Raw genomic sequence first — 19,239 nt, 5'->3', positions numbered from 1 at the left:
GGGTAGGGGGGTGTTGTTCACTATTAAACACATACATAATGAAAAATACATGCCTCTTTTATCTGTGGACATATCACAGAATTTGGCCTGAGATGGAGTCCATTTTCAAAAATAAAATTAAAGCTGATTTTAGCCAGCTCTTCAGAAAATTAAAGTCCAAAGCACACCAACAGTCATAAGACATTTATTACTCAAATGCAGCTGAAAGGACATTACCCCAACAAACCATGTTTTGGAAGATGTACAGACACACCTTCCTTAGCCAGTCCTGGGTAACCAGGCATTGGTAGAGCCATGACATAAGGTTTCTCAAGCCTGCTGCCCAAGCAACGTTTTTCCATCTCAGCTATTATGCCACTGGTGGAAATTAGAGTGGCAGCAGCATCCTTGAACTGAAGAGTACGTTTCTGAAAGCCACAATACCTGGAGGACCTTCCCTTTAGCCCTGGTGTGGCAGCACCTGAAGAGAGCAACAGCCAGACACCGCACATCTGTCCTGGACACACCTGACCAGGGGTGGGAGCAGCACCTGTGCCAGGATCTTACAAGCACTAAGCCAAGTTTGCAGTGCAGCAGTACTGGCTCAGGGGGAAATCTCAGAGCTCTAACCAGAATACACTATTCCAAATACATAGCTGGATGCTCCACTGTGAATATGAACTTAGAGCTATTTAACACTTCATAAACATGCAATTTTATATCCTATTTGATTTCCTGTATTTTTATCAAGCTACCTTCTAAGCCCAAAAGCAAAGATAATGGAGAATCAGCATTATTTTCTCCAAGGAAGGGCAAAAGACAACAAAATATGTTCTTACACATTTGGTGTGCATATTTTTGGGAGTTATACAACTTAAGTTCTGCAAGGCAATTTTCTCAACTTTCACTGACAAACAAATCTGATCTGAAAAATCTTACATCAGCAGGGTTGGTTTGCAGATGTTATTTGTGCCATTTATTTATCAAAAATAACTAGAAAATGTTTTTAAAACATCATTCCAGACTGTACAAATAGGAATGTGACATGGGCTGTCTGTTTTACTTATACTGTTTTACTGCTTCGTATTCTGAGCAAACAGAGAGGCTATTTTCCCCAGGGGTTCAGGAGGGCATACTATTTCATTTCTTCAGAAAATTGTTTCTCTGGATTTCAATCTTTTTAGCTAGATATGACAAAATATAATATCAAGAACACTTATGCTTTTTATCAGCTCTATTTTCAAAGCATAAATAATAGATCAGTATATATTTAAGTCAGGTGACCAAGTCTTATTTCTGAAATCAAATAAGCATTTTGCAATTTTTAAATGATGCTGTACATTTTCACTACAGCATCATTATGCCTTTAAAATGCTTTCAAAAGACTAATTTATAAGCATGAAGTGAATTTGAAGATATTTCACTAGTGTTAATAATACCTCACTCAGGTAGCATTCAATTTTCTGAATTCCTGGGTTAATGAGGCAAATAAATCAAAATTAAATTGGCCTAGGGAAAAAAAAATCAAACAAAATTGCATCTATTACGTTATACATTCTGAGACTCCTTCAGCACGGTTCACAATGGCAAACAATATTCCAGCTCTCAGAATCATTACACTTACTCAGAATCAGAGATTAATCTCACAATCTGAGATTTAAAATCAAATAGATCAGACTTCATGACTAGACAAACATAATGCCTTATTATGATGTATCAGGAGTATTCACAAGATGTTGTGCACAGTCTTAGCCAAGTACTTTCCATTAAGTGTCCATAATTTCAGCTGCCTACCATTTCTTCAATAATTCAACCAATTCCTTCCAGGGGGATTTTACCATTGCAACCTGCTAGGTCTTTTCTTTTAAGATAAGCCTTAAAAAGAAAATACATTCTGCAACCAGGCTATCATTCACCATTTTTAAAAAGCTCCAAAATCACATGCATCTAGGCAAATAGCTGAAACAAACAAAAATCCTAGCATTTCTGAAAAATAAATACTCCTAGTCATACTGCTATAGTATGAAACATGGAAAAAATATTACCTTCACCCCTTTCTCTAAAATATGAAAGGAAATATTTTATAGATACTACCAAAAAGATCCTACTGTTGGGCAATACCAGTGTTGTCAGCTCTTTTTTAAAAAGTGGTTAATAATATACAATATAGAAAACTAAAGAAGCCAGAGTTGTTACCAGAAATAATAAACTCAGAATGAGCAAATAACAATCAACAAATAACAACATGCAAAGAGTAGTTGCCATTGTTATCCCCTTATTACTTGTAGTCAAGTAACAAATTCACTTCTCTACCCAGAGTCACCTACCTGCACAAGGGCAGCCTTTCAGCCTAAGGGACTTTCTACAAACATGGAGCCCCAGCTACAAAACAAACTTCCCCACTGAGCTGTCATCACCTGCTAAGTCAACAGCATAGACCCAAGATTCCATATATACACAGTATTTACATTTTTAATGGAAAACACTGCAGAAAAGTGGACTGGGTGGTTTTTTCCCAAAGTAAGTTACTACTGGCTGTTAACATTTAAAATTTAATGGCAGTAAAAAAACAACTCTACATTTTTGCATATTTTAAAGGAATTAAGGGCCCAAGTGCCCTTGGCACAGGGCAAAGGCAACAAGAAACAAAGCAAAACCACGGTTGCACATTGCCCCCAGGTAGCACCTTCCTTGTGGCTTTGCAAAACAATTTGTATGGTCAAGAGCTTGCTTAGGAGCAAGTTATATGGTGATCTAATAAATTTGTTTTGATTTTACTCCCTGGGGACAAACAACACCACAATAGCTACTTGCTAGAAAATAGTGAGCAAAAAAAAGACACCCTTCCTTCCATTGCATTAGAAAAGCTTTCAGTTTTACCAATCTATAACAGTACACACGTGCAGCAAGTGAGCAGCCTCCACAGGCAGGAATTAAAAGACAAAGCCAGCCTAGCAAAAGCCCCCTCTGCTCATGGTAGGTTTGGAAGGGAGTGGCTCCTTTCAGTCCCTATTCCACATCAGCCTGCCTCCTGTGCCCCAGAATGACCAACTGGTTTTGGGGACTAGGGGTGTACATTTTTGACAGTTTAAAGAATGCCATTCCAAAAGGTGTTGATATCACCTCAATATAGAACAAAATAAGCACTTCCCCAGCTCCTGAATTAAAGTTCAGTGCCTAACTTCAGCATGCCAACACCCCTCAGTGCTTGGCTGCTGAGGAGACAGGTATTTTACAAGAACATGAAGTCCTACTTCAAATTATCCCTTTGAGTTTAGGTTGTGACAGACAAACTGACAGTCACCATCCAATGGTTATTCAATTGCTTGCCCAGAATGACACAGTAATTTTATTCTGATTCTTAGCTCACAGAACAGAAGCCACAACTGCTATCAGTCCTCTCAAGGCCTTATGCTCTTTGGCAAGGAGTAATGATTTGTGTTTTTATAGCACTACCAGGTAGTGCTTGTGCACTATCATTATCCAAATAATTTATAACAACAAGTGAGAAAGAACATCTGGAAATAAACCAAACGCATCCTGATCTGCTCAGAAAAAAAGATGAAACATTGCTGGGGCACCTAAAAACAGCCTCTTAAATCAGTATGTGATGCACGTCTGAGATGCTCTGATGTTCTGAAAGGCACCTAAAAGCATGTAAACTTGCATTATTACCATGCACATAACCAACTCGTGAGCATTATCATGGGAGCAACATGAACACAGTGACATGTCAACTGCCTGCAGGATCAGGCTTTGGCCATAAATTAGAATATGAAATTTAGATTACATTAGAACACAACAAAAATGTTTAAAGAAACTCTTTCAGAAAATAAAAGTATTTTAAAAGCCAATGGCACCAGGCTTCTTTCTACCACTAAAACAATGATAATTTAAAAGCCAAGATTCATTTGAAAACATTTACCTGTAAATCAGAAAGTCCCCAGAGATTAATTTCTGCACTTATGCTATTTGCAAAAAATATTTAACTTAAAGGCATTCCTTTTCTCCTGAAATAATTGCATGCAAGATGAGAACTAAAACACAATCTGAAGTGTAGTAAAGGTAATTGCTGCACTTACTGCTCGTGTCATGTTGATGTATTACTACGTATCAAAGGTCACAGTTCTGTACTCATACATTATCAAATTTGAAAGAGCAATATTCGAATCTGACCAACCTTTAAACTGCCTGGAATCTGTGTGAAAATGGATGCAGGTTAACTTGGATTTAAAAAAAAAAATGAACCCATGTTTTGGAAGGGGTCAATCAAGCCAGACTGACAGGGTTACATGTCACTTCTGTGCCTCTAATACCCTCTTAGATTATCAATGAGGTGCAGTACACTGATCACAAGCTAAAGCAGCTGTGCTAATGAAAATGAAACAGTCTGAAAAAACTAGGTAATACAGGCCTGTGACACAGGGCAGTACCTTGTGGACAATAATGGAGGAATAAGGACATAAATCACCATTTAGATACAATAAAAGCTGCAATACCCACCCTGAAACGTCTATGGAATCGTGGGCCAAAGTCAGCACCTTCACAACTCCACAATTCTCTCTGAAGCTGCCACATATTTTCAATCCTGAGTCAAGGCAGGTTTTCCTGCCTCTACCTCAGCACACACAAAATTTTGCAGCCCTGTGCCATGCTGACCTTTGAGGGTGGAGAGCTGGCTGCTCATGCCATGAGCCAGGAGTTCTCACAATTGGCTGTAGCACAGACAAATGGGTCCTATCAGAAACTACTCAACCTTGAACAACTTTCTTCTCCTACATATGCCAGTCCAACCGGGGGACAGAGGCTGCATTAAAGAGGCAGGGGCTCCCTCATCCTTGTTTGGTAACATATGATGTCCTCAAAAATATCCAGGTAACTACAAAACTCAAGTTGATTAAGTACAGACAGCACAGAAGGAACTATTAAACAGAATTATCACCTCAAATCATCAATTAAGCTCAGGCAAATAAATAGCTTTTTCATGATCAGTTTTTTCCTCAAGAAGTTAGATACACAGCAAAGACAGCATATGTTCAAATAACAAACTGCAATTTCATTTGATATGCTTTAAAATTTGCTTCATTTGGTAAAACAGTAAGTTTCAAAAGGGGAGCACAAGTTCAAATATTTTCTCAATTACAAGCAGAAAAGCTAAGACAGACATTTCAGGAAGTCTCTTAGAGCCTAAGAATTCACACTAATTAATGTTTTTGCCATTGATTTTAATGGAATTTCAGCTGCAGGTGATGTATAGTCAAGGCTACATCTAGGATTAGAATGATTAAAGATAATATTTCTGATTAAAGATAATATTTATAGTACATAAACAAGCATACCCTTTACTAATGCAACAAGGCTATCACAACAATAGCATCTATAAATATACAGGTACTCCTGTTTAAATAAAAGCTCACTATACAAAAAATGCAAGTACAAACATTCCTAAAGAAATAACTTTCACATTTTCTTTAAAACACAATTCAAAACAGTTTTCTTAAAAAGGAATTTTCTTGGTGATTTTGTAAAATGTTTTTGAGTGTTGAACAAGTCAAAAATTAAGTTTCATCAACTGAGCAGAACTCCTTGAAGTGATGCAAGGAATTAGAGAGCAGACCACTTGAGAAGAGCTGGAAGGTCTTTGTTGCTTGAGTTTTCTACAAATCCAGCTTCTCCATTTTCATTGCGGCAGCAAAATGGAGAGAGAAAGAGAGAAAGAATGATTATTTCAATATAAGTTTACAAATTTAGAGATGACTTTGAATTTACAAATTGAACACCCAAAATTGTCAGCTCTCCAGTATCTGCACCCCTTATTTTCTCCTATATCTGATTATCTTGGGATTTTGCTGCATGTATTCTTCTCTGGCGGTTGCAATCTCCCTTTTGCAAATTATTTTTGTCACACAACAGAAGGAGAATACATGATTTCACAGTGGCAAAGGCTTATGAAGGCTTTCAGGTGCTCCTGAAAAACATTAGTAATTGTTCACTGAAAATCCTGGCAGTACAGTCCTAGGTACCTACAGTGGCAGTCCTGAAATGGATTTATTCCCACAGTGACTACCGTGAGAAATAACCACTATTACAAGACTTGGTCACGACATCCCCTTCTACCCAAAAATTTAAGTCATGATCAAATTGATTTTATGCAACCTTGAAAGTCATATTATGATACAGTGCTTTAGATTTTTCACTGTTGCAAAGTTAAATAATCTACTGACAATCTTCCAAGTGTTTGCTTTAATCTCAAAACCCCATGGTTTGGGAACAAATTATTGTATAATCAATACATTTCATTTTAAAGCTCTTCTCACTATCCTGCCTATCATATACCTCTCTAGGTCTTATTCTTCATAGAATCACAGAATCGTTATTCTTGCAGAGAAAAGATTGAATGTGACCTGACGAGACCCCAGAGAGGCCCACAAATCAAAAGCAATGGTGAAGTCAAATTCCTTGAGACTCGCAATCTTAAGGGACAACTCCATTTCTTATTTTTTTAAAAGCTGGGGGGTAGCAGTTGCCATTGTTAAACACCATTGGAACTTATCCTATTTAGATAATGTTTTGTAAACAAATCTCTAGTAAAAACCCAACGCTAGAATTCCCATCTACTCAGGATGCCATCCTTCTATACAAAGGCCAAGAATCCAAAGCAGGAAGTGCACTGAATTTCAGACTACCAGACAAGCTCAACTAGGACACATTTCTGATGGAAGTTTACAGTCTGTCCTCTGACAGAAACATTGGTGCATGACTATACACCAGGATCTGGAGCCAGTCAACCCCACCAGCTATAATTCCTTGCCTTCAACACCTTCCACAAACCTGAGACATATGAATTCCACCTAAAGACCACACCATGGAAGAGAGGAGCACTGCCAAAGACCAGTAATCATTTCACAAACATTTTCCTGTCAGTGAATCAAAACTTTCTGACAGCCACCAAAAATCTCTGTCACCCATATACTGCCATTATACACATTCTTAAGCAATTATAAGAAATCAAATGCCATCAATCAAACACAATCCACTAGTCATGGAGCAATCTTTTATTGCCCTCTCATTTTAAATCTAATCCCTCCTGCAAGGCTATTTGCCCAAATTATTAGGAACTTTCAAACTTCCAGTGTTTATTCCTGGAAAACTTACTCTCCTCCTAATGTCTATGCACTTGATGTATCTGCAGCCTTTTTTTAAATTAGCCAGTATTAAGGATATGATTTCTGTACAGTCTCCTTCAGAGGCTCACTAGACCAGAATTCTGGACAGGGTTGCATTTTACCAATTCTAGAAGGGAACTGAAACATGAGATGCTGACATCTGAGGAATTAACTTTCAACCACATGACTGGACAGGAAAGAACCTCTTAAGAGAGATTAAGGGAAAAAAAAAACAAACTAAACCAAAAACAGTCTGTTAGACATGGAAGGAAATGAAGGCCTAAAGATTTTGCTTGAGAACGCTCAGGGAACTGGTCAAATTATTATTTGCCAAAGAAACAAAATTAATCTTCAAGGTTTTTGTTCTAGTGCAACATTCACAGACAGGACATTCCTTACCCCACCAACAGTTTTCCTCATTGTAGAATACCTAACAAAATCTCATTCCAGTAGCAAAGTAAATAAGGAGAAGTAACTTATTTACTAAGGAGAAGTAAGCTTATTTAAAACTTTCTTTACATTCAGTACTCCTGTACTGAACGTGTTTAGACTTAAAAAGCCTTTAATTTTTGTAAAGTTTTTTAATAGCAGACTTAGCTACTGAATAATGAAAGTTTCCCCAAGTCTTCTCACTCCTCCAGCACCACAAAACCACAAGCGCACAAATATTCAGTTCAGAACCATATACCAACAAAGAAGTGTTTCTCCCTAGCCTTTGAAGGTTTAAAAAATTCCTAAGTCTCTCATAATAGCTAGACAGCTTTTTTCTACCAAGTTATTGTCATATGCTTATTCTGGAATTAATTCTAAAAAGCAAACAAAATTCTCTAATAAGATTCCTTGTCAATTCCATCCTTATTATTTCTGACATAAGAACACGATAGTAACCTGAGTTGTGTATTGCCATGTGGTAACAGCTAAATCCTACCACATTTTCTGAAAAAAATCTCTTTAAGCTCATCTTTCTTATCTCTTGATTAAGACTTGGTTCTAAAAGAAAAAAAAACACTATCCCTTCTCTCCCCCGTTTCACTCCATTATTAAGTCCTTCCATTGGCTTCTACTCATGCAACACATGGGGTTCAATCTTCTTAACCTCAAGGCAACCATACCCACCCTTAGTTACTTGCTTTTGATATTATCTATTCCATTCCTAAACCATCAACTTTTGCATTACCTTCATTTTCCATTCCTTGGGAGCGTCTCTTTCCTGCATGGAGGCTAAACAGATTTCTTGAGAAATCACCATACCAAGAATCCACCTAATGTTTTAATTCAAATTGTCCAAGGAAAATCAATTGTGTTCTCCTTTAGAAAAAGTATTAGAATTCAAAATACTATTGCCTTTTTTAACTCACTTCTAAAGTAAAATGTAAATCTGACTGCCTCATTTCAATTTATTTTGAAATAGAACACTCATTTGTCTTTTGTGACGGTTTTTACACAGCCAAGATAACTCCTCCCCAGTTTATAAACTATAAGTGAATAAAGGATATTTCTACAGTTATTCACAATATTCCAGTCAATAAAAACACTACAGCAACAAGTTTGCTAAGTATTACTTCACTAGCCCACTCACAATTTTGCTTTTCATCCTCGCCACAGAAGGGGGCTCCTATGACATTGTAGAAGCCTAGTCGTGTGAGAAATCTCAGTACTTCTGAAAAAATTGAGGTATGAGTACATGCCAAGAAGTCAGAAGACAACAAAATATGGAACCACAGTATTTCTTTAATTTATTTCCCTCTACTTTCTTACATTTCCTCATGCTTAAGAGTCAAACTGCAGCTGGATTAAATACAACAATTGCTGTATTTTTTTTGACTACACACTCCTACTTGCAAGGTTTTTTTGGTGTTACAGAGACACGACTAAGTGTGGTTACTGCTGTTCATTTACAGCTATTTTTTGATTCAATTCCTCTTGGACAGGTGCCTTTTACTATTGCCACAGTTACAGTACACAGAAGCCAAGAAGCAACTGCTGCAGAAACAGAATCCTCTTCCCTTATTGGTATCAGGACTGGGCACCCACACTTGGCAGGAGTAACATGTGAATGCTTACTGTAAAATGAGAACAGCTCAGTCCATAATGGTCATATGTATCATGAGCCTGAATTCACCCACTGATTAACCCTGTGCCCTCATTTACTAGAGGGCTTTAAATCCCTGAAAAATTAGAAAGTTAAAAATAGATTTTTTTCTCTACCAAAATTCTAGGACATCCTTTACATAATCTTCAAGCCTTCTGAAGCAGGTAATGGAAATGACTGCTCATACACTTTTTTTAAAGTATGAAAGTATTTTAGGACAATTCTATCATGCACTTAAAACAGAGCTAAATCTTCCTGTGTTCAAAGGTTGTAGGTATTTTTAGGTCACAAAGCAGGTTTTCCACACTCTAAAAAGTACTTGTTTTCACAACAGGTTGACTGTCTCTACTTGATATATTTAATATATTCAGTCATATATTAAACAAAAAGTACCAATCACTTCTGTGGAAAGTTTCTCATGTCACATTTAAGAATCTTGGGAGAAATAATTCCCCATCCCAACCTCTCCAAATACTAGGGCTCCTTTTTCACAAAAAAAGTTCATATTCCCAAAATTCTAAAAACATCAGTTTCTTTGGCAAAAGCAGGACATGTGAAAATATACGTGTTCCAGGCTAAAACATTTTTAATATGTAGGTCCAATATGAAGCTTTCTCAGTCAATTCTATAGAGATTTACATGCATTATAGCTCAGCCACTGCTTGTCAGTGGAAAGGAGCTGAAATTACTCTACAAAAGATCAGACACTTCAGATGCACATTTTTAAAAGGAAGTAATATCTGTGCCTAGAGTAACCTTAAGTTCTGAACTGACAGTAATTCATGCCTTCATCTCCCATATGATGGAACAGGATATCAAATTTTACTTCTTTTTAGCACTCATAATGTAAGTATACCAAACAATTTACTGTGCTGAATTACTCACATGGTCTGTGATTTGTTTTCTCTCCAAAGAAATAAGCCTTTAAGCAGATAAATCAGCGAGGCACAAAATGCAGTGTAGAGATTAGCAACTTACAAAAAAATAAGTAAGCTTTGCCACCTTTCAGGCAAAATTGTTTCCATTTAAAATAAATTGTGTTATCTAAAATATATTCTCTCAAGGTATTAAAACATTAATTCCCCTATCACTTCGTGCCCCGTACTTTTCTCATACTGTAAGACATGTCCTGAAAAGGGACTGTTTTATTTGTATTCCCAACTAAGACAGTCACACATAAAATGTCTATTTGCTAATTGTTCATGTAAATAGAGACAAACACCTATGAGTACTCCTTTAATTACATGCCTACATTCTGTCTATTAAGACTGCTAAATAAAATATTAACTGTAATTAATATAGTGAAACAGAAAAAAATTCTTCCTTAATCTAAGCACAGACCACACTTGCTTCTGACTGATGAGAGGCTGAGCTTCTAAACTATCCCCAAAGAATCAGAACATAAAGCATGCAGTTGAGAAAGAAAATTAATTGCTGTTGTTCATGTAATAATTATGTCTTGTATAAAGACATGGATACTAAGGTCACATTGAGAAACATGCTTTTCTTGTAGAGGACTCTCAAACTACTAAGATTGAGGGGTTTTATTATCTTTACAGTGTAAAAACCATTTCTCTTTGGAACCAAGGCATTGGATTAAAAATGGTTTTGAAATTTGCCTCTCCCTGTAGCGAGGTACACAACATTGTACAAAATAAAACTTTTATCGAAAATATTACTAAATCGACCAAGTCACATATGTTCAGCATTTATTTCTAAAAAAATCTGATTGACTTAGGTACCTCACAGACACCAGAAAACTTCCAATCCAGGATCCCAGCTGTTACATTTAACAGGAAATGTGTAACAAATGTCCTTATCTTAAAAAGCAATGCAATTTAAAAAATTACATTTTCAGTAATCCAGCAGCAAATATTCATTGCAACTGTAACATTAAATAGCATCAACTATCTCTAGGTACAGTTAGAAAAGCCTTTTGGCAAATGCACATGCACTTCCCCTTTTCATCAGGGATCTATTTCTATCCTGTCAAAGCCACCTCAGCTACAAATAGACATGCTCCTTTTAAGGTGGCACATTCCTTCTGAACTTGCACAAAGTAACTGTAGATTAGCTGCATACAGCAGAACATTAATTCTATTCAGTTTTAGGAATCACAAAGCAAGTATTGCTGCTAGATGTCTTTATTTTCCTTTAACAAAATACACAAAGGCACAAAATTCACTTATATCTTGTCATTATAGTACAGGTATAAATAGTGCTTTGTATTCAAGTACAATCAAGTGCAGAGACTTCTTATATTTCATGTAAACACAAAACAGTTTTGCACGTAGGTGCCTCTGGTTCATCTGCAACGCAAACACCAAAGGAGATGCCATTTATCCAAGTGCCATTTAACTGAATTCTGTCAAGAAGTTAGACAATGAATAATATTAACACCACTGCATTGACACTTCCATATACTTAAGTCAAATGTTGGATGACACTGTAGCTTGTAAACATCTGTGTATTAAACGTGTACTCAATCCATTTGAACAGGGCAGCATTAAAAAGCATCTTAAGTTCACTAGACCAAACCTAGTAGGTCAATTGCCATCATTAATTGCTCTTAATGTGTGACAGTTAAAGAGATGTCAAATTGTAAGTCACCCTTAGCAAGTTTGTACTTTGAAGTTTTTAAATATGCAAACTGAACAAGGGCTACAACTGTTAGACTTCAACCAACTACACATTCTATGTGTTAACTTAAAGAGACATGCTGAATTTACAATACCCACTCTACACGTAGCTTTGACACACTGTGGCAGTTGAGGCAGTTTAAGCCCAAGCAAGATTTTTAAGTTGTACCATTAAAAAAAGCTCACCTGAATAGTAACAACAGGCATGAACAAAGCTAAAAACTAGCTAGAGAAGGCACTTGAGTATTTTATTCTGCTTTTATTAAAGATTCTTCACTTTGTTCAGCTGAAGTATACTCTGAAATAGCCTCTTCAGTTGTTGAAATGTTTTCTGCTTCTTTTTTGACTTCTTCAGCTAGCTTATCATTTAGATGCTCAGAACTTGGTGCTTTATCATCTGTGTCATTTGTCTCAACGAGCTGGGCCCCATCATCTTCAGAGTCTGTGAAAAGAAAAATGACAAAATAGCCATTTGCAGAAATTAAGAGGCAGCTAATATTATTAAAAAGAAATTAAACATTCTGCAATTGCATACAGGTTTTGACTAGTAACTGCATGACATTCTCAAGCCATAAAAGCTTTGGTTTTTCTAAGATGGTCACATGTAAAACAATTAAAATTTAAGGGAAAAAATACTATGGAAAAGAGCTTAGCTGTCACTAAGGTATTACTTGCATATGTTCATCCTCAATAGAAGCCTTCTAAACTTGTTTACTAAAGTGAGATGTTAAAAAAACTATGGCAATTCAGTTTCTTTGTCTTTGCTAATGTATTTCACCAGCTGTTGAACTTTTTTTTATAATAGTTCAATCTGTACACAAACTAAAACATTCTTCTTGATTGAAATTACTTTAAACATAAGGAGTCTGATAATCCGGGCGAAAAAAACCAAATATATCAAACCAGCAAATGAAAATTATTGCATATTCTGTCTTCCCTGGGGTAGCATAGGATGGTTGCACAGGAGTGAGTATACTTACTCTTCATCTAGGGTGGGAATTTCTTTGATAACCAGCATATTTTTAAAATCAAAAACATTTATTCTAAGTACTGCCTCTAAAGAAGTATGTTCTAGCTTCCCAGCAAGACTTCAGTAGCATAAGAAAAGAGTCATATTTTGAAATAAGCTTAAGCACTGAAAAACTGAATGTAGTGTTGCACTGAATGACACAAAGGCACTGTGGAATGGTATTGCTGATGGCAGTTGATTTATTGACCAGTATTACTCAGTACTATGCAGTACCAATACATACTGTGAAGGGGAACAGTGTGCAAAATTGAAAGTTACAGCTCAAAAATGTTAGCCTTATCAAATGTTTCTAATTCCATAGAGTGGTTTGGGTTAGAAGCAGCCTTAAAGATCAATCTGATTCCAACCTTCCCCTAGACCAAGTTGCTCAAAGCCCCATCCTTCCAGGGATGGGGCAGCCACAGCTTCTCTGGGCAGCCTGTTACAGGGTCTCATCCCTCTTCCAAGTGAAAAATTCCTTCCCAATACCTCATCTAAAGCTACTCTTTCAGTTCCTATCCCTTCTGCCTTGTCCTATCACTACATGCCCTTGGATCATGTCCCTCTCCAGCTTTCTTGAGGCCCCTCTAGATCCTGGAAGGTGCTCTAAGGTCTCCCCAAAGCCTTCTCTTCTCCAGGCTGCACAGCTCCAACCCTCTCAGCCTGTCATCACAGGACAGGTGCTCCAGCCCTCTGACCCTGTTTGTGGCCCTCCTCCAGACTTGCTCCAAAAGGAGAATGTCCTTCTTATGCCAGGGGCCTGTTGTGGTTTAAGCCAGCCTGCAACTGGGTTGCAGACCGGACACTTGCTTACTCCCCACCCACCCTCCTGCCACCCTGGTGGGATGGGAAGGAGAATAACAGTAGAAGTTAAACCCCTAGGTTAAAATCAGAATAGCCTAATAATGAAGAGAAAGGGAAAAAAATTAAACATATGTGATGCCAAATACAATGGCAGGACACAGCTGGCTTTCTGGGCTGCAATCACACATTGCCAGGTCATGCTGGGATTCTTGCCAACCAACATCCTCACATCCTTCTCCTCAGGGCTGCTCTCCATTCTCTGCTCAGCCTGTACTTGGGCTTGGGATTGCCTTGATCCAGATACAGCACCTTAGACATGGCCTTGTTGAACTTCATGAGGTTCACAGTCCCACCTCCCCAGCCTCTCAAGGTCCTTTTGGATGGAATCCCTGCCTGCACCACACAGCTCAGCATCATCAGCAAATCTGCTGAAGTGTGCTAAGCCCACTGTCCATGTTCCTGACAAAGACATCAAGCAGCACTGGTCCCAATACCAACTTCTCAGGAAAACAAGTGTCAGTCAAATGCCACATGTTCATGTTGATCAGAACATGTAGGGTAGAAGTCTGAAAGTAATCAGACTGCCTCAGGCTGATACAGAATTCAAGCAGAGCTGAAAGTTTTAGAACTATTGCTCTGGCTTCTTGGCCCATGACTGAGAAGAAGAGCTGTTGCACACCCCTGTCCAGCAGACCTTGTACAAAAGCCATCTGTCACCAAGAACTGAAGACCTCTCTTTCCACACAAACCTCGACCTAGCTAGTTCCAGGCTTCATTTCAGACTGCTCAGAGCAGCCCAGCTTCTCCATCGTTTTCTCAGACTGGATCTTTCATTTTAGCAAGTCTGTAGCTGACTCACCTCCTGATTCTTTCCCTGCTGTCTCAACCACAGGCTGCTAAACACCTGCCCTGGCTTCTTCTTACAAAATTTTTCAACCCTCCTATTTCTGCCCAAGCAAATTAATGTTCCCAGTTATTTTCCAAGCCATCCCACTCTCTTCTCCTGCTCCTTAATTTCCATCTTGATCCCATCTCTGTCTGTACTCAATCTTTATCTCCCAACTGTCAGTTTTCTTTCTGTCTCATCTCTGCATTTTTTCTTCTGCCTCGAATTCTATGAATAAGTTTGTGCATTTTCCTGCTCCAATCCCTCCACACTTGAGTTACATTCCTTTATTGCTGGTCTTCAGGCTTGAGTCAAAAAAAGTAAAGAGATTGTTTGCTCAGTCTGATCAGAAGGATGCTAAGCATTTATAACATCTTTGATGTAAAACCCAGGGACAATCACAGCTATCAGCAAAGCTTCTAATGGAAAGGAGAAAACCTGAAGAAATGCATATTCTAACTATAATCAAAAGAACATGAAAGTGCTCTCATTTTTATATTCTACTAAAAGGTATGGAGACACTGCTTATTTAAACAAAAATTGTCAGGTATTGTATGAATTTTCCTTTCAGTATGTTCTTGGGCAAACTAATTGAAACTCTTGAAACTCTACAGAATTTATAGTAATACAAATTTGCATGAAAATTTTTGGTCTTATAATGCAGTCTGAGAAAGTTACAAGAAACTAAAGAGCAGGTCCCTTAAATGAGCAGCCAGGGCATTCAGAGTAAGTGATGCTAACTCCAACCACAAACATGATCAGTCTCATTAAAAATATATAGTGATTCCATTTTAAATACACCAATTACTGGAAAGCTTGCCTAAAGTCAACCTGATTTAAATAGTGCATGAATAAAATCTTTGTAAGAGCAGCAGCCAACAAGTGAAAGTTCTGACAATAAACTTTAAAAGATGACAAAAGAAAATTTAAGTGTTCTTGATGAGGAATACTTAATCATTTAACCACAGAATGTAGCTTCACCCACATGATCTTAACAGAAAACACAGCCCTACACTTGCTGCATATTTAAGAGCTGCAACAATGCAACCTTAAAAACCTGCTTCTGGCTACAGCAGCTTTTACTCCCAACACTCCTGCTTAGTGCTTAGTACTCAGAAAGCACATGCACATCACACTGTAAGAAGTCAGCCACCCCTGCTCTTGTTGCAGAGAGTATTTCAATGAGTAACCAGTGAAATCATAATACTGAATCACTATTAAATTAACTAGAAAATGCCTATTAAGTGGGAATTCATAAAAATAGCGTAAGAGCTCTAAAATAAAGCTGCTTGTGCTTTCAAGCAGCTTTGGGACAAGTATTCTTCACTACTACAGCTCCCCTTTAAGATAGATTTCTACATAGTGCTACATGTCTGAGCACTTTTAAAGAACACGTGTCTCACAGTAATCTGTTAGTGGCTGTGGTGTCACAGAAAGCTATTGTGAAGCCTTTGAAACAAGTCAGAGAATACATCCTACCAAAAAGGCAACTTCTGTTGTTCAGCAAAACTGAGCTATGGTTGACTGGAAACATAATACATTTTTAAATCAAAAGAATTTGTTTACAAGTTATTAAAGTCAAGGTGAGCTGATTTAAGTCTGCTTGAGAAATCGAGTTCTAGACATATTAGTCCTTTGTCTTCCATCAGTTTTATTGCTAGAAAAGGTTTCTGCAACACTTGCCCAAAGCCAAGCTCCATTTATGGTAGAACTCACGATGAGCACACACTTGAAATGTCATTATTTCTGGCACAGATCATTATTGTGACCCCTTCAGTTGAACAAGCAAAGTTTCTGCACCTGCCTTTATAATGGAAACCCTTTCAAACATACTAGCAGTTGCTGTATTCCAAGAATCCTTACAAGTGACAGTATTAAGTAATCATAAAAATATTTGAGCAAGATGACCAAGGAATTCCATACAAATCTAGAGATATCACATAAAGTAGTCCATGAAGTGTTTCACCACTGTGGTGAAGTCTGAAGTTCAAATCTTCATCTAATGAAGACCTCTAAATATCAGCACCAGACATTCAACACAAAAGACTGATGCAGTAATTTTTTTTCAAAATACTGTGAAATGCTAAACCTGAACCAAAAACAGCATAACAGTACTAAATAAAGGCAAGACAAAATTAATCCAGAGGCTAAAAGTGTTTCCTGTTGGCTCTTTCAATATGATCCAAACATTGATACATTTAAGATAAGAACATGAGAGAACCAACCAGCCTTTGATGGGAGGAGGAGGGGATCAAAACCAAACCATTTATGGGAAAGGTAAGAAAAGAGCTGAAGTTTATTGCTTCACTCTGGTACTTAAATTTCCTAAATTAATCTGCTGAATAAGGAAGCATGATGCTTGTGCCAGTAATCTGCACCAGACTGACAGCTGATGACTCCATTTTCCAGAGGTTTAAAACAAAATTCCCAAGTTCAGTGCCAATGGCACTCTCCATAAGCTTCTTCTTCAGATCTCTTACCCACAGGAGTTGCATGTAACATGCCTGTCACTACATGAGCACACAACTGGAAAAAAGATTCAGCTTCATGCTCTACCCATTAGCTAAAGTAGCTGACTGGTAAAAAATATTTATAGCATTTCTTGATCACATTATTTTGCCGTTTCCTTGAGCTACACAGCTATGGTATAAATGAATTACAGATAAGAGTTGTAGTCCCCTGTGTTGCCAGTATTGTGGTGAAGTTGGTTTCCTGATGTTAATGTTTGTCTACATCTGTAAGTGAAGATATATTCTCTATTCTTGCTATGACAGCAGCTATTTTACTGTGGTGAACAAAAACTTTCCCCAGAGCTGTACCTTAATGACAGCTTCATACCTTAAAACTTACAGTCAAGGAATGTGTTCATTTATTAATAAACCCCAACTGCATGTAAGCAGTTATGTTCCACATTACAGTTCCAGTGGAAAAAGTGATTTAGTGAAAATATTTTCTCATTGAGAAGAGATTCCTTTGTGACAAGCCACAGGCAGGCACTGGCCTTCTCTAAATCAACACAACATTTCTCAGAGCTATGTAAAGTACTAAGATATACTCTATTTCTGGCTGCTTAGTAATTATCAAAACAGAATGGTTTGTGTCATCTTGGAGAATAAATATTCAGAAAATATCTGCTATTTAACATTGCAAACCAAAAGTCTGTATACCACTCACTTACTTCTTACACTTCTTGAGCAAAATCTTACCATCTACTTCCTATCAGAAAAAGACAACTGGACAGTGAAGCTCCCAGCAGTTTCTTTTCCTGCTGTTTTTAAATAAAGCAACACATTAATACAAGACCACATCAGAAAAAAAAAAAAAAAAGTAATTTTCATTGTTAAAGGTAAACTGGTAAAAATCATATTTACTGCAATAAATCCATCCTATTTTTCTGCTGAAATGTTTGATAAAATTCTGCTTCCCTAAAAAGCAACTTATCTCAGTTTTCATTCCTACATCTGAACTGGTTAATTGCAATCTCACAGTAATTCTTCAGATTTTACATTCTTTACAACAACTGTAGACAGACTCAGCAGCTCAGACCTTTATAGGCATAGGTTCATAATAATTTCTTTCAATGATAATACCAGATTAATTAGCAAGCACATCTCCTTATCTCTCTTTAAAAACCTGCAGTAATGGATAATATTTAAAAACCCGTGAGGCACATGCCTCCAAGAGTTGAATAGCCCTCTTGAAGGACCTCTCTACTTGAGTCAGACAGAAGAAAACAAGCACATTTAAAGATTCCAGTAACAAAGTATGCCTTTTTCTGTAAGAATCTTCTAAGTTCAAAAGTAGAAGCTACCCTCCCCTTGCTAAAAAAATAACACCAGAATTTAAGGGCAAATGAGATATTTTCATTGTCTCCGTTTCATCCATTTGATTTCAGGCTTACTTTCATGCCAGTAACAGCACTTTTACTGAGGTAAGAGTGTCCTATGGTACAGGAAAAGAAAGCAAGTTTTCACTACAATGCACCCTCATGAGGCCATACCCAGAGACTGCCACCACTAAATATGACTTCCCTACTGGTTTTGTGTAGCCTTCTCATGCCAGAAAGTAACACCCAATGTTATTTTGCACTCCCTGTTAAAAATGATCAAGCAGAAGCACTCTATTACACTCTGACAGTTTCCCACAGATGGGTGTTTCCAGCCTGAACCTCAGGGCTGCACACTATCTGTTAGTTTTCCTCCAGGACCCCTGCTTAAACTAACAAAGTCCCATCAAGCACTCAACAGTACATCTAACTGGAGATCCTCTGGTCTGAAATTATGATTTCTGGAGTCTTTTAAAACACTGCATCTTCCTGTTGGCTGTACACCAGATGCCTACTGTATCTGTAGACTATAAAACGTCTCAAAAGGAACTATGTTAAATTAAAATTGACAATTTGTCTTTGAACTACCTGAAATTAAACAAGGCAGTTTTACTAGATTTTCCTGCCCTGAGGAAAAGAGCAAAAGGAACAAAGGCAGAAATTCCAACACACCTCAATCAAATGATCTGCCAAACACAGTGAAAGTTAACTACTTTGGGACATGCTCCCTCCTTAACTATTTCTGTAATTTACAGCCTTTTCTATCCGTTTGTCAGTAACACTAGAGTGAAAAAAATTGTTATGCCATCATTTGCACAAAATAATGACAAATATGAAG

At 37.4% G+C, this 19,239-nt stretch overlaps 1 protein-coding gene across 4 annotated transcripts in view; it reads right to left on the bottom strand.

Moving 5' to 3' along the window:
* Nucleotides 1–4,953: 4,953 nt before the first annotated feature.
* The window catches only part of LNPK (lunapark, ER junction formation factor), a 48,595-nt gene continuing 34,309 nt past the window's right edge, over nt 4,954–19,239 (bottom strand). For 2 of the 4 annotated variants that reach the window (XM_058027666.1, XM_058027667.1), the window contains exon 13: nt 11,366–12,318. In XM_058027666.1, coding sequence (XP_057883649.1) covers nt 12,125–12,318 — 194 coding nt within the window. In that variant the 3' untranslated portion in view covers nt 11,366–12,124. Of the gene's footprint in view, nt 5,652–11,365; nt 12,319–19,239 lie in introns of those variants that run through there. The other 2 variants (XR_009114638.1, XR_009114639.1) reach the window with 2 other exon arrangements.

Source organism: Melospiza georgiana, chromosome 7 (genome assembly GCF_028018845.1).
Source record: "Melospiza georgiana isolate bMelGeo1 chromosome 7, bMelGeo1.pri, whole genome shotgun sequence".
Lineage (NCBI taxonomy): Eukaryota > Metazoa > Chordata > Aves > Passeriformes > Passerellidae > Melospiza > Melospiza georgiana.
This window is presented reverse-complemented; position numbering and strand designations above follow the sequence as displayed.